Here is a 15,704-nt window from a genome sequence, read left to right on the forward strand (position 1 = left end):
GCACTGAGATGTTGATGTTCATTATACATTAAAGCATCTCTTATTCCAAGGATATACATTTATGATATTTCAGCTTACTAGTTGCATTAGTTTTTACAGGCTTGGATTCAATGTATAATCACATAGACCTCCCCTGGGCTGGTGTTCATTTTAGGAATAGAGTAGATCAGATCCCTGGCAGATAATCACTTCCCCTCCTTTTTGATTGTATTCCAATAATTTCCTAAAATAGTGTGAGTTTTTTCCTTTGCATATGAAATATTTGCTCTTCAGACAATTTATTGGCACGATTCGCTAGGCCAAAAGAATAAGGGCTGTACTTCATTGTTTGGGATGCACATTATCCTCAAAATAAAGCAAATAATATTTTTAAGACGATCTTTCAATATTTGGCTTATATATAGTATGTGCTTTAGTCTCCATTCAATTAGAAGCAATTTATTGTACCAATGGGAGGCTCAGTTTTCTTGCAGCATGCATATATGACATCATTATGCAGCAAAAATGTATCTGACATTGCAAATCTATATGATACATGCTTAGACATTCACTTTTGGAAGAAGGGTAGATTATGACATGCATAATGTATATAACTACAGCATGTACTGTACTGACCCTAAATGTGCTGCTATCAATATAATAGCATAATCTAAGAATACAACTAGACATTTATAAGAGTTACCAATGATGCCAATCCTGTTTATAATATAAAGAGAGGAACATGCTAAAGAGTTTGGCTTTATTGCCCAAAAATATGTATAATGAGTATAACATTCATGGTACAAATTGGATCTGCAGAGGGGGTGGTGACTGTGCTAAGTAGGCGTTTACCGCTTTATCCTCTGTGTGTTGTAGGAATTGCAGAATTCTCATACACTGGGCAGTTGAGTTTTGGCCATTTCCTTTGAGCTATTAGGCATTTTCACTCACTTTGGCCTTGTGAATTAGACGTTGCATAGATCTTGTTCACATAGTTGGAAGAGTAAAAGCCCCTCTCTGCGTGACTATTAACGTAATAAACCTTTCTCAGACAGAGTACTTAATATGTCAGAGTGCCTTAGATAACTTTTCTCTAATTAAATTACCGATGAACCTTTCTTACGATAGTGCAATTACATATATGGATCCTGGATGCAAAAGGTTAAAAGCAGACTACTGCAAAACAGAAGCTGAATCCTCAAGCAGCGTGCAAGATGTGCCTGTACAGCATCCCTCCCTGTATCCGCAGCTTGCCCTTGAATGAATGTAGCATACTGCAGCACAGCACATCTCCAGCTTCAGAAGTGGCTGGAAATGTTCCAGTGGTCCTTTCCATCTCCAGATCTCCCTCCTCTTACTCTGCACTTACCCATCCTCTCTTCAGCAGCCTGCTCCTCCCCTACAGTCCCCCTAACCCACCATCCTGTACCACTCCAGCACATATCATTAATATTTTACAACTGGATACTCATGGTCATTGGTCAGACTGCAGTGCAGCACTTTGATAAGAAGCTGACGAAATCTCTGAAAACTATCACACTGCCACCGCCCTACTGAAGATCAGCAGAACAGCTCAGGTGGGACGCAGGAAAGGCAAAAGGGTCTCCAAAACTTCCCTTTATACACATTTAGCATGGATGTCTTTAAGAAAGGTTTCTCCATGGCTAAGGAAGGTGTGGTGGCTGCTGCAGAGAAAACCAAGCAGGGTGTGACTGAGGCTGCAGAGAAGACCAAGGAGGGGGTCATGTATGTAGGTGAGTGAAGAAAAGTTTGATAAATGCACAGAAAAAAAAACTATTTTGTATGCTGAGCTTAATTAACCTGTATCTCAATTCTTCTGCTTTACTTTGCCCAAGCATGCCATAACCCACCTAGAGAGTTCACATATAATTGTCAAATCTCTGTGATGGTAATAATTATTTGCTGAAAAATGCCCATAGGATGATTTGAAGCAGTAACAAGATGACCTTGAATTATTTTAATGTGACAAATAATAAAGACGGTAGGATCAAAAAGAATAAAAAAAACACAAGAAACAGTGTGCATATGGTAGATCACTGTTCTGTGATAATTCAGTTCTTTATTATTTTTCATGTACCTGGAAAAACCATTTAAGGATAATTAAACTTATTAGAGACCTTAGTAAACAGAAAGCACATTAGATCAGTGCTGTTCTATAATTTAAATTCCAAATGTAGTGCAGTAAGTGATAAATGATACATTTCTATACAATATGATTAAGGTCACAATGTACCATGATTAGATACTTGTACAAGAGCACAGCAGAGGTTAAAGGAAATGCTGGTAATTGGAGATAGACCTGCCCATCCTTTTTATGTTCTGGAGAGATTATAGAAGATGCTTCGCTGACATGAACAGATCACTGCTTCTATGGCATTTCCCAGCACAAAGTTTACAGTCAGATCTGGATTTTATAGATTGGGCCTATTATTATTTGTTATAATCTGAGCTGTCCGTAGTGCTGATCTCTATCATCATACTAGTCATGTCCCACTTAAAGGGGACCTGTACTAACATTTATATGTAGGTAGCCACTGTTATTTTTTTTTTTTTTTTTACTTCTGATTCTGACTTTAGTATTTCCTGAGTCATTGACCAAGGAACACGTACCAGTATAGTCAGACTCCTGATCTGGATACAATGCTTGCTCCAGATCTATGAGTATGGAAGCCATTGTATGAGTATTAAAACCAGGCAAGTCACATTTTCCAAAGAAATGGCCAGCCAGTTTCTTAAAGAAAAGCTGCAATGACAGAAAAAGATGTTTTCTCCTACTGAAAATACCAGTCACCTGGCCGTCATGCCGACCCCATGACTTCAACAGTTTTTGATTGCACTGGATGCATGCTGATTCTGGTCAGTGATTGAAAGCGTTAAAATAATTTGATCAGAATGACAGAAAGGTCAGCAACAGTGGCCTACGTATTTCTCTCAGTTTACTTTGATCCTGCAGTTGTGCTCCTTTATTTCTCCTAAATAACTCCAGTACACCAGCACATTTTTTTTCTATAATCTCTATAGTTTGCTAGCTTCAGCCTGTTAGTTGCTATGAACTATTTTTTGGCACTTTCTACAAGAAAATATATAGCTAATGGATTTTGCTAGCATATATACTGCACAGCATGAATATATAGTCTTTTAACACTTGGTGGCAATGTCTTTACACATTTATAAAGATGCACACTGCTTTGTAATGCATAAAATAAAATATTAAGGTAAAAATAGTATGTCGGCCTACAATTGTATGGTAACTGCAGGAGACAATTGTATCTATGCCTACATAGTAAATATGACTTTGCAAGAGTTTTCACTGCTATTTGACTCTATGAATTTTATTGTCTGATAATTCGTAATCTTGGTTAACACTGTTCAGTAGCTAAACCTGACCTATAACAGTGTTAAAAAAAAGAAAGGACTAAGGATCTGCAGGTCTCTTGTTTTCCATATGATAAAGCAATGTATACTTTTTACGAAGACTATGCAGTAAGTCCTGTGCTGTACAACATATAGACAGGTTCGTATCTGTTGTAGGGTGGGGCTCAGAGACAAACAATGGCCGACGTGTGTGAAGCTGGGTGTGTCAGCATCACTGCAGTAATAATATTCATTTTTTTTCTGTCATAGGAAATTTTCCACTGTGATAAGACCCTTATCTGAACTCATTACATCATAACTATTATATGTTCAGGGATATCTAAAGGCCAATCACACTGCCATCCCATGGAAAATACATCCAATATGCAACAACTAAGGCAGAAAACAGCAATTCTTTCAAAGTGCAGTCATATATTCAATCATAAAATTGAAGTGTGTTTTTCCTCATTAGGCATCACATACATACACAAAACCATTCTCTCTATTGTATGTACCAAACATGATTATTTTTTTGACCACTTTATTATTCTGTATTAAGTTCTAGTGAAAAGCAGACACATATAATCAGAATATAAGGTCATGGTTAAAGCATTTGCCGAAAGCAGCAATATGGGCAGAACAGTGGTAATTTAATATATTTTAAATTTAGCTCTTTATAACTACACACTAGGAGGCCCAAGATTGCTGAATGACATATAAAAGACATAGGGGTGTGTATGTGAACATTTGAGATACTAGCAGTTTCTATGTCTGTTTTATAGGCCATCAATATTCCTACCGAGTGATATGACTGCCAAAATTATTGGGTGGATGAGGATCAAAATTTAACATCACCAATTAAACCAGCAAATTCAAAAATAAATATAATTTGTATCATGAAACAAAATAAATGAGGGTGAAAACCAGTGAAATAGTCATAAAAACCTGGTGTTGGTAAAATCATAACACTCTAAATTCTAAAGCAAGTGATGCCACATCTACCCCAATATACATTATTGAGCATTATCAATACAAGACTCATTCCAGATTGCTGTGAGGCCTTGGAAGGTGTATCTTGTTAGCGCCAAGGACTTTGTCAGCAATGCTGAACCACAAGAATGATTTGCACTGAGTAATGCCCTAAGGAATCCATGCAATGAGTATAGTCACCATGCCAAGAATCCAATAAAGTGTATCCATTCCAAAGTAATTGTGGTAGACTACTAAAATAACCTTCAAATTCCTCCTAGATGGTTGCAGTGTATTTTAAATATATTATTGTAAGTATGACTTAAAAAAAACAGATGAAAGAAAAAGCAACCCTCAGGTAAAATTTGTTATGTTTTATATTAAGAATTATGCAAGTTATTGAATGTCGAATGAAATTGGAAACATCACCAGAATGCTTTTACAATTTTCCACATATTTAGAGGTATGAACTAGCCAAATTTAGTGTCTGATATCTACTGATGCTTTTTTGCCCTGAAAGGCAGACAGTTAAGCAGTCACCAAATATTTAATCTACTGATAGAGAATGCACTTAACTATCCATTCAGTGACTTTGTCTTGAATTATTGCTAGCTGGGCTCTAGCTATTGATTTATTTGTAGCTTAAAAGTCAAAATCAATTTATTTCAAAATATGCTTCATGATCGGACAAGCCAGTTCAGGCGTCTTGGTGTTGGCTTGTCAGAATATACTGCAGAGATTTGGGTGTGGCTACCATGCCCTGCTCAGTTCAATTATCCCCACACCTTAAGAAAACCTCATTAGTCTGGGAAAGCATAGCAATACAGGGCAGGGTCAGAATGGATGAGAATTAAATCCAGAAACTAGTTACACCTGTGGGATATGCTGCTGATACCTTTGGACAGTAATTATATCATCAGACTGTCCTCATTAAAGTTTAGATGCAATATTCTTAAAAGAATGCACAACAATTGCAGGTGGAGGGTATACTCTTATCGTCTGGAATATAAACTGTGCTAATATAAGAAATAAAATGGTATTACATCTTTGATTTTGCACTATGCAACCAATAGGATACCTTTTTAACAGATGAGAGAGAGGCAAGTCAGCAGACAGTGTTGGCTTTTTTCACATTAAACAGTGTTTCTTATTTATATTTAATAGACTGTGCAAATGTAGTAAGTACTAATATCTGGATTAAGGATGGCTTTGTAGGCCTATACCCCATGTAGGCCAAGTCTGGTCCTGAATATTTTAAAATAGGGTGCAATAAACAAGTCAAGGGGCCATGTGCAAGAATTTTGATCACAATGGATGTTCCACTCTATAAATGTATACATTTAGAAACAGATGAATGATCTATTTGAATTGTTTTGCTCATCACCTGTGTCTCAGGTTCTTGCAGGATCCCTTTTCCACAGGGCAATCCCCACAAACAGTGGCAACTGTTCAAAGAATGGATAAACAATTAAATGTGATTAAAAATGTGTGTCATAATGACATCATAGCTTATCTGCACCTCATAACTATGTCACATAAATCAATACATAAAAAGATATACAACAATTGTACAGCTTACATACATGTCAGCCTAGGCCACAATCAAGCTTTAACCAGACCCAAATAGAGTAAAGGGCAACGGTGCCTTATAATGGGATTCCTGGAGACATTTTTGGTGCAAGCTTAATTGAGTGTTCGTTTCTATGGGTTCAAAACTGTAATAAGTTTTCCCATCCACAAAACAGCCATCCCTATCGAAACCTGTGAAAAATTGAATATATTTGAATACACAGACACATGTATGAAGAACATACACAAGATGAGCAGAAGGAATTACATAGGCAAGGTTGTGAGGTGAAGAAACATTGATATTAGTTAAAAAAATGTTACTAAAGCTTACAGAAATGGTGAAGAGCATCCTCAATGCATGCTTTATAAGGCCATTTTTTATTTGTCTTTAGCCTTTTCAGGCATTCTGGTAATGATTCTCTTCTTGGGTCACACTATGGTAAAATTGTTCTTGTTTGGGCTCTAAAAGTGGAAGTAGGGACAAAGCTCTTTTGGCCCTATGTCTGTGGGTCACAGGAGTGCACATCGTTCAGCACTCCTGTGACCCATTTCCAATCAACAGCAGGCTAAAGTCGGGATCCACCCAGATGACTGGACTGGCAGCTGGAACAGCCTTTCAGCAAGCTGCTGAGAGCCTGAGCCAGCCATTCCTACTGCAGCCCAGCTTTCCAGTGAGCACTGGAGGGGCAGAGCAGAGAGCTGGTGACTGACAGTCACCGACTCTCTGCTCACTGAAGGCCAACCGAGTGATGTTTGATTGCTCAGGTCTCAGTCTTAGAAGCAGCAAATGAATGATGCTGCATCCACCTAGGTGAGTATGACTGTTTCTTTTTTTTAATTCCATACTTCTCTTTTAAATTAAAATGTTTAATAACCCCCAATGTATGGAGTTCTATCTGGGAGATTTCCATTAATTATAAATCCCTGAGACACTAGGATGAGAAATGAGGGAAAAGGGGCTCACCAGTAGGAATTATTGGCCCAAAACAGGTGACACTTTTCTAGCAAGCTCATTCATTTGGATTTGGACTAGGATCTTGACTCATCCGAGCTCATCAATATTCACCCAGACTGGAAGGCAGACAATAATAAAAACTCATATAAGCTTTCATTTTTCCCCATTCCACTAAAAATGCCTTTGTTGATGCCTTTGTCCCCATTGGAACAATTTCCCATCATTTCCTGTCCCTCTGAACCTCTAACTGGGACACAATAGCAAAAAAGTAGTAAGCACCAGACAGAAGTTCTATCTCTTCTTTATCTAAAACAAATTAAAAAACCCCTTTGCGCTAGAGTGGGGGTTTAGGGGCTTTGAAACAATAGTTTTGTTCTCAGGATGTAGCGTTATATCTGTGGGGTTGAGAAAGAACGCTGCTTGGAGTTAAGCCATTTGTAATAGTGGGAAATATACAGTACATATGCCTTAACATATAAAGGGAGCTTTGTAAACAGGGGTGGGGATTCACAGCAATGCACGGACTGGTGTGATATGTTGTTAGGATCAGTAGCCATTACGGCTGCTATAGAGGAGTGCAGACAGGAATACAAAGTCCTACAACACTCCTCTTGCTGCCTGATAGGTGCTATGGATAGGGGCTCTGTGGCTTGAGAGCAGCTACAGTGCAGCCCTTCTCTTAGCCGCAGTCTACACAGAAGCAGAGAGAGTCCATTCTAGATTTGCTGGCAGCTTAAAATTGCAGCAGGCACGTTTCAAATGTGTAATGTAAAGTCCAGTTTGGAAGTTGGTGCTGTTCAGGTGTGAAGAAGGTAGGGATCTGCTGCACAATCCACGTTGCTAGCCAAGGGATTAAATTCATGGTGCTGCTGTGGGTATTGGAGATTACTGGAGAAAGATATAAAATAATGGGATGGAGGAAATTAGTGATTACCTCATTTAAAATTCAATTTACTGATAAAATATGCTGACACTAATTTGGGGATTTATTTAGACAAATAATTTTTGTTATTGTGTTTGGAAACATATACAGGGCCCTGATCTTACAAAGGTTGAGAATTGCTGCTGTAGTGGATGCACTAAGTTTCCTGGGCCCCTTAGTACTGCTTGGACCTTGAAGAAGGGGACACTCCCCGAAAGCTTGTCCTCAAAATTGTATGTTAGTGCAAATAAAAAAAGTATCACGTCAGTACCCAACTGTTTCTGGGCCCCTTAGTAATTGTATGGCCTGCTATGGCTGTAGTTATATCTTTGCAGCACATATCTTTAAATGCTTGAGGTACAAAGGGGTTGTATGCTATAAAAGAAATGTATTGTGGTTTTCTATTATTGATTCTGTGAACAATCACGTTTTTTTGTTGATAACAGTGTACAAATAAAGAAAAAATGTGAGTGAAACCTTTAACATTCTGCTCTTTTATAAAAGAAATAGGAAAAAAATGGAATATAAAATAATAGGCAATGCTTTTCTGTATGTATGTTATAGGAGCAAAGATGAATAAATACAAAGCTGTTTAACTGAATGAATATTCCTAAGTGTATGTGGCAAATGTGTAGATAATGAATACTGCTGCATGATCAGCCCTTTTTCAGTTTGGGTTGTCACCTCCAATTAGATGTAATTCATGTTTCAGAATCCAGAACATCAAGTCTTACACAACAATGATGACACAAAATGTCAATTTTGTTTCACAGGTGCCAAGACCAAGGAAGGTGTGGTGCACAGTGTCAACACAGGTAAAGCATACATCTTCTATAGCTCTTCCAAGGTACAGTCACAAGGTGTAGCTAACTTACTACATAAGTCATACTAGAGCTGTATATGAAAGATGTTCAATAAAAAATTCCTATTACTAAACAATGATTCTTAAGTGCAGTATCCCATTGCAGTCAATCAGAATACATGCTTCAGATTAATACAAAGTTACATCTCATTGCTGTGCGTTATTGTGCTACACTGGGGGGGTTTAATAAAGTCCCAGCAATACGTTTCTGGCAGTATAGAAAGGAGGACCAAGCTAAAACTGGATGAAAGTGTCCAAGATCATTTTAACTGTAACATAAAAGTAACATAAAACAGTCAATGCATTTCAGGGGAAACACTAAACCACCTTCATCAGGCTCTATTAGAACCACTATCAAACTCATCAACAGAGTAACAATTGGAGAGAAGTTTCTCAGTAAAATCCCTGTTGCCCCTTTCGATAACTGTACCAACATATGTGGTAGATTCAGGTAGTCCTGAATATTGCTGCTTTTACAAAGTGGTGCTATTACTGCACCAAATTAAAAAATAGTTACCTCCAGTTCATAGATATTGAAACTGGAGGTACTTAAAATCAACTCTAAAGCTGGCCATAGACGGTTCAAATCTTTGCCAGTTCAGCAGGAACCAGCCAAGATTCAAATCATGTATGGGCAGGCTGAATGTATCCAAGTTGACTGATCGATCAGCTTGGGTACAACCAGCCTGCTGGATTTTACTTGCAGTTATTGCTAGTGGCTGTTATAGCTGCTAGCAATAATCACTGTGTTTTCCTGGCAGGGACTGCACCCTCGCCAGGAGAACATAATGGCTCCGCAGGAGGGATTCCCCTGTCAACACCACAACCTGTAGTTGCAGGAAACAAATTTGCTCTGTCTAGTCTATGGCTGGCCTAAGTTGTTTGGAGACAACTGTCACTCGCTCTTAGGGATGTTGTCAGTTTCACAGCCTACAGCCTTCTAGCAATGAGTTGTGCAGTGCCTATTGGATTTAATTTTGCCCACAGCCTGATGTCAATTACAAGAGGAGTATACCTGATAGGGAACTAGTGTCTGTGAATTCCCATCAGGCTTCACCCACCCAGCTTAAAACTTCTTGACTGCTCTTCTGTTTTTGTGACAGCTGCAGGAAGGGACCTTAGCTGCAATGAGAATAGACTGTCTATGCACACCCTGATCTCCATGTGTCTCCACACAGATTAGTACAATGGGTATATGAATTTGTCACCTGCACTGTCATTTATCTATTGGAGGCACGATGGAATTCTAAAAAGTGTCTTAGGGATTTCCTCCCTGTTGTAACCAATGTCACGGGGACAGAAAGTAAGCAGCAATCCAAAATTTCAAGTTATCAGAACAAGAATAGAGCAGAAGTCGTCCAATGGGCCCGTTCTGGAGAGATTTCCTTTCACTGCTCATTGTGTCTATAGGACAGGAAGTGAAGGAAAATCTCCCAAATAAACCACAGATGGAAAAATGACAGGGATCCTAACCTTTCCTCACCCAATCAAAAAAAAAGAGGTTTTGGGCAAAAAAGTGAGTCATTAAAATAATTGCCCTAGATCAAAAGCTGAAGAAGCCTCATCAATACACTGTTCAAGCACCAAGCTATAGATATTAGGCTTAAAAATCATTTAATATTAGCTTCACAGTACAGACCTTGAATTACCCAACTTATATTGGGTAAACATACATGCAAGGGGTGAGAAGACATTCAGAGGGATGGCCTCTTTTCTGGGGAAAAACACTAACAATCAGCAATAAAAATGTATCCCATCAGATCAGAAGTGCCTGCAGTGCCTATTCTAGTCATGTTAATGTTGCCTGATCTGATCATACATGGTCAGAATAAACAATCATTAATATCAGTAGGCACCTTTAGGCAGGACTGGGACAAGGGGTGGGCAGGAGGGGAAATTACCCTGGACTCAGCTGGAGATTTGGAGGGTTATGCTGGAAGTAATTTTTACTAGGCGGGTGGATTTGTGTTAGGAAGTAGGATTTGGGGGGAGGATTTGTGCTAGTAGGGATAATTGGGGGGATTTGTGCCAGGAGAGGGGACATTTGAGAGGTAGATAGAAGATTTGGGGAAGGAGCGTATTTGAGCTGGAAGGGGGGATTTGTACTGGAAGAGAGCACAATGTTTGTTTAGGGAGAATTTTGACTTGCAAAAGGATTTTGGGCTTAGGGGATAAGTGTGAAAATTGGTGCTTTCTGGGGGGGGGGGGGGGATTTTTGCTGACACACAATGCTCATACAATGGGGGGGGGGGGGCTGTTTGGTAATTGCGCCCTGGGAGCTAAATTACCTTGTCCTGACACTGTAGGTCCTGTATTATGTAGGGGCAGTCATGTTATATATCTTAAAGTGTATAATAGCACTGTTTGACTTTGTAATGAACACATTAGCTGCCCAGAACTGGGAATTATGGTTTAGACATCTTGCCACTAGATCTCCCAAAGAATAAAAAAGTCATTAAAAATTTCATGTTGCCAATAAACGTAAAAAAAATAGGTTTTGAGTAGAGCTGGTCATAAGCATGCATATCTATTGGATATTAAAAGTCAAAAGGTAATGGTGATATTCTGTAAAAATTATCAAAATGTCATGTCACTATTTCTGTCTTTGTTGTAAGGACAACACTGTTTTACAACACCATGCATAAAATAGTAAGGGAAATGTGTGTCAGTCAAAACATATTGTTTGAGGATGAAACCCACTGAGTGTGGAGGAAGTCGTTTCTGAAATATTTACTTTTTGCTTGCTTTGTTGTCATTTTTAGTTGCCGAAAAGACCAAAGAGCAGGCTAATGTTGTGGGAGGAGCTGTGGTTACTGGCGTAAATCAAGTTGCCACAAAGACGGTAGAAGGAGCAGAAAATGTTGTATCTGCAACCGGTGTTGTAGGCAAGGTAATTCCGTCATAGTATTCCCTTACATATTCTATACACAAATATCCTACCAAGATCGCATAACATCAGACATTAGGACACTGAAACTGTCAATATTACTGACACTAAACTCTGATTTCAAAACAGTTATTCAAGTACGTACAGTATGTATTCTTACTAAAAAATACCTTTTATTACTCTCAGCCTCCTCCAAATCTCCAAATTCCTTTTTTTGCTGCCGTGATTGACTTCCTGCTAGAAGGTGGCTATGTTCTTTCTTCATAGTTCCACTGTATGTAGAAATGTAGCCACCCTCTCTTGCTCACTCCACAGATGGACTAGGTACTATGGACTATGGGATTTGTAGTGTGCATAGAGCCATGTATATGAAGGTAACTAACGTGCACTATTCGTTACAAATAAATAGTTTCCACTTGTTTGGAATGAGCAATGCATGTTAGTTGTGGTCATGTGCACTTCTCTGGGAATACTACAAACCCCTAGTCCATCTCTGGAGCCAGAAAGAGAGGGTGGATATATTCCTTCATACTCTGGGACCATAAAGAATAAACATAGCCACCCTCTAACAGGAATTTGGTTCACAGCAGCTAAAAAATAAAAGGAATTTGAAGATTTGGAGGAGACTGAGAGCAATAAAAGGTATTTTTAAATTAAGAATACATACTTGAATATACACTCACTGGCCACTTTATTAGGTGCACCTGTTCAATTGTTTGGTAACACAAATTGGTAATCAGCCAATCACATGGCAGCATTTAGGCATTTAGACTTGTTTTAGATGACTTGCTGAAGTTCAAACTGAGCATCAGAATGGGGATTTACAGTAAGTGACTTTGAATGTGGCATGGTTGTTGTTGCCAGATGGGCTGGTCTGAGTATTTCAAAAACTGATGATGTACTGGGATTTTCACACACAACCATCTCTAGGCTTTACAGAGAATGGTCCGAAAAAGAGAAAATATCCAGTGAGCAGCAGTTGTGTGGACAAAAATGCCTTGCTGATGTCAGAGGTCAGAAAAGAATGGACAGACATGTTTGAGATGGTAGAAAGGCAACAGTAACTCATGAATATGGACCAAAATCTCTGAGGAATGTTACCAACAGCTTGTTGAATCTATGCCACGAAGGATTAAAGCAGTTCTGAAGGCAAAAGGGGAGTTCAACCCAGTACTAGCAAGGTGTACCTGATAAAGTGGCTGGTGGGTGTAATTTTTTTAAACCAGAGTTTAGTGTCATTTTAATAATACTGGCCAACAATTTTTTTTCCAAAAGCTGAAAAATTTATTGGTGATTATGATAGACTCCTTCAAAATGAACACACATATAATTTCAGAACGAGTGTATGACATAGAAAACCTGAGGAATATAAAATGAAATTTTTATGTCTATAATGTACAGCATTTAATCCCACAATGTCTCCAACTTGCTTCATGAGTTCAGCAGGGCTAAAAGTGTTTTGCTGCTTTTCATTTGTATTCAGTATCCAATGCGTCAACTACTGTGTTCAACAACAGTCAGAAAATATTGATGGATTCCAGTTGCCCTGATACTATACTTCCATTGTGGCAATGTCCTGATGAAACCTTTCAACATGTTCCTCACTGACTTCACCTAGATTTTTGGGCAAGAAGTCCAGGTGTGAATGCAGAAAATTGATCTTCAGTGATGTGTTGCACTTCATTGCCTTATATGTTGCAAGAAGTCTCAGATGAATGTTCAGTAGTTTAATGCTCTGTAGTTGTAACAAAAACTCTCAGTGCTGAACTTTCCAGGCAATTTTCTTTGGTCCCATTAACAGGTCTTTGAACTGCTTGTCATTAATGACCTATCTGATCTGTGGATCTTCAAAAATGCCTTCCCTTATATTAGCATCAGTTATTCTTGTAATCATCTCTCAAATAAGGAAAACCTCCTTTGCTCATGGTTTTCTCTACATTTTTCATCAGGAGTTTTATGTGAAGTGGAGACAAAAATATCTCTGTCGACTCTAAAAGTGGTTTGTGTGCCAGTTTTTTGTCCCAAAACCTAATTCTTTGGAATGGTCATTTCTTTATCTTGCATTATTGTTCCATTTACATATGTAACAACAGTACTTGGTATGGAACTTCTCATTGGCTTACCTTTACAAAAGCTATCCCCCCTTTAGTCCATCATGAATGCTGCTGCCAGGCTCATCCACCTTACCAACCGTTCATAGTCTGCTACCCCTCTCTGCCAATCCCTCCACTGGCTTCCACTCACCCAGCGAATAAAATTCAAGATGCTAAAAAAATATCAACCAAACCACTTTCTTTGATCCACCCAAGACCTTCTGCTCTCTAGTTCTTGTGTCACCTCCTCCCATGCTCGCCTTGCCTCCTAGGACTTCTCCTGAGCTTCTCCCATCTTATGGAACTCCCTACCCCTCTTTGTCTATCTCCTAATCTATCCACCTTTAGACGATCTCTGAAATATCTTCTCTTTAAAGAAACCTTTCCTGCTTCTAACTAGTAAACTGCTTTTTACTTCCTCATCAGCTCATCCCCCACAGCTATTACCTTTTATATCACTCAACCCTTCCTCTTAGGCTGTAAGCTCTAACAAGCAGGGCCCTCTGTTTCCTCTTGTACCAAATCGTATTGTAACCGTTATGCCTACATTTATTTTGTAAAGTGCTGCACAAACTGTTGGCACTATATAAATCCTGTATAATAATAATAATAATAATAATAATGGAACTACATTCCAAGTAGCAGAGCCACTACATTTAGATCTCCATAGATATTCCAGTTGTACTTGGTGTACTGGATGTGCTTTAATGACAGCTCTGTTTTTTTTGTATGTCTCTGTCATGTGTGCAGCATAGCCAACAGATATTGCAAAAACAGAATATCTCAATAAAGTAGGGATGCACCGATACCGTTTTTTTATCGGCTAGTACGAGTACCAATACTTTCAGTCAAGTATTCGCCAATACCAAGTACCAATACTTTCGGTCAAGTATTCGCTAATACCGAGTAGCAATAATTTGCGGTGTGATTTGCGTTAATAGATGTAAATTGCACCACAAAAGATAACATGCGATTTGACCAGGAATGTGATTTCTCTCCAAATCGCATGCAGTTTACCCACTGCCGTTGTGTGAACACAAGCTTGTCATAGCCCGAGTTCACACAGGAGCTGTGCTGGAAACCTTCCTGCACCAATCCCATGCTGAGTGTCAGTGGTAGGAGAGGAGAGAAAGCGTCAAGAATTTCAAATACAGGTTATTTTCATGATTAGTTGACAAAAATCTATAAGATACACCAAAATTTGTTCAGAAAGCAAAATCCTGTTGTGCAGTGTAAGTGGATGTGTATACAGTAGATTATTTTTGAAGACTAAGTATATCATTTAGTGTCACTTTAACCATTGTGAAGAATTTAGCCAACAGGCTGTAAGAAAAATAACTGTGCGTATTGGCCCATAGTAAGCATTTAGATGACAGTTTAAATGCTCCAGCTGTTTTTTCAAGTTTAAATTACGAAAGCACAATTTATTTTTCACATACTTAAAAAAAAATGTGGCCCAACATAAGACGATTGCACATCACCTAGGAAATATCTACACTGGATAATGATATCACAATTAAGTAATAAAACACAGCTTACTGGCTATAAACAGTGCAACATGCTAGAAATTTAGCAAATATATACCTATCAGCCATACTATTATGACCACTCTACTAGACCTCTGACGATATGTTGTGGTATCTGGCACCAAGCCATTAGTAGCATGTCGCTGCTGGCTTGCCTTCTTCCCATACTGCATTTCGGTGCCATCTCTCCTCCAGGCAAGCGAAGTACACACACATGGCCATCCACATATTGTAAAAGAGAATGTGATTTGTCAGACCAGGCCATCTTCTTCTATTGGTCCAGTTCTGATGCTCACATGCCCATTGTAGGTACTTTTGGCTGCAGACATGGGTTAGCATGGGCATCTTGACCAGTCTGCGGCTATACAGCCCCATATGCAACAAACTGCAATGCACAGTGTCCTGGCGCCTTTCTGTCATAACAAGCATTCATTTTTCAGCAATTTGAGCTACAGTAGCTCTTCTTTTGTAAAGGACTACATAAGCCAGCCTTTGCTCCTCACGTGCTTTAATGAGCCTTGGCCTCTCATGACCTGTCAATGTTTTGCCGGTTTTCCTTCCTTTTGG

The 15,704-nt window shown here is 38.8% G+C and overlaps 1 protein-coding gene across 1 annotated transcript in view; it reads left to right on the forward strand.

Moving 5' to 3' along the window:
• The first annotated feature begins 1,415 nt into the window (after positions 1-1,415).
• The window catches only part of SNCG (synuclein gamma), a 32,633-nt gene continuing 18,344 nt past the window's right edge, over positions 1,416-15,704 (forward strand). The window contains exons 1-3 of the mRNA XM_089676498.1: positions 1,416-1,733; positions 8,543-8,584; positions 11,394-11,521. Of these exons, the coding sequence (XP_089532624.1) occupies positions 1,613-1,733; positions 8,543-8,584; positions 11,394-11,521 (291 nt within the window). The 5' untranslated portion in view covers positions 1,416-1,612. The remainder of the gene's footprint in view (positions 1,734-8,542; positions 8,585-11,393; positions 11,522-15,704) is intronic.

Source organism: Staurois parvus, unplaced genomic scaffold (assembly GCF_062004578.1).
Source record: "Staurois parvus isolate SC_StPar_1 unplaced genomic scaffold, SC_StPar_1.0 ptg000170l, whole genome shotgun sequence".
In the NCBI taxonomy this organism is placed as follows: domain Eukaryota; kingdom Metazoa; phylum Chordata; class Amphibia; order Anura; family Ranidae; genus Staurois; species Staurois parvus.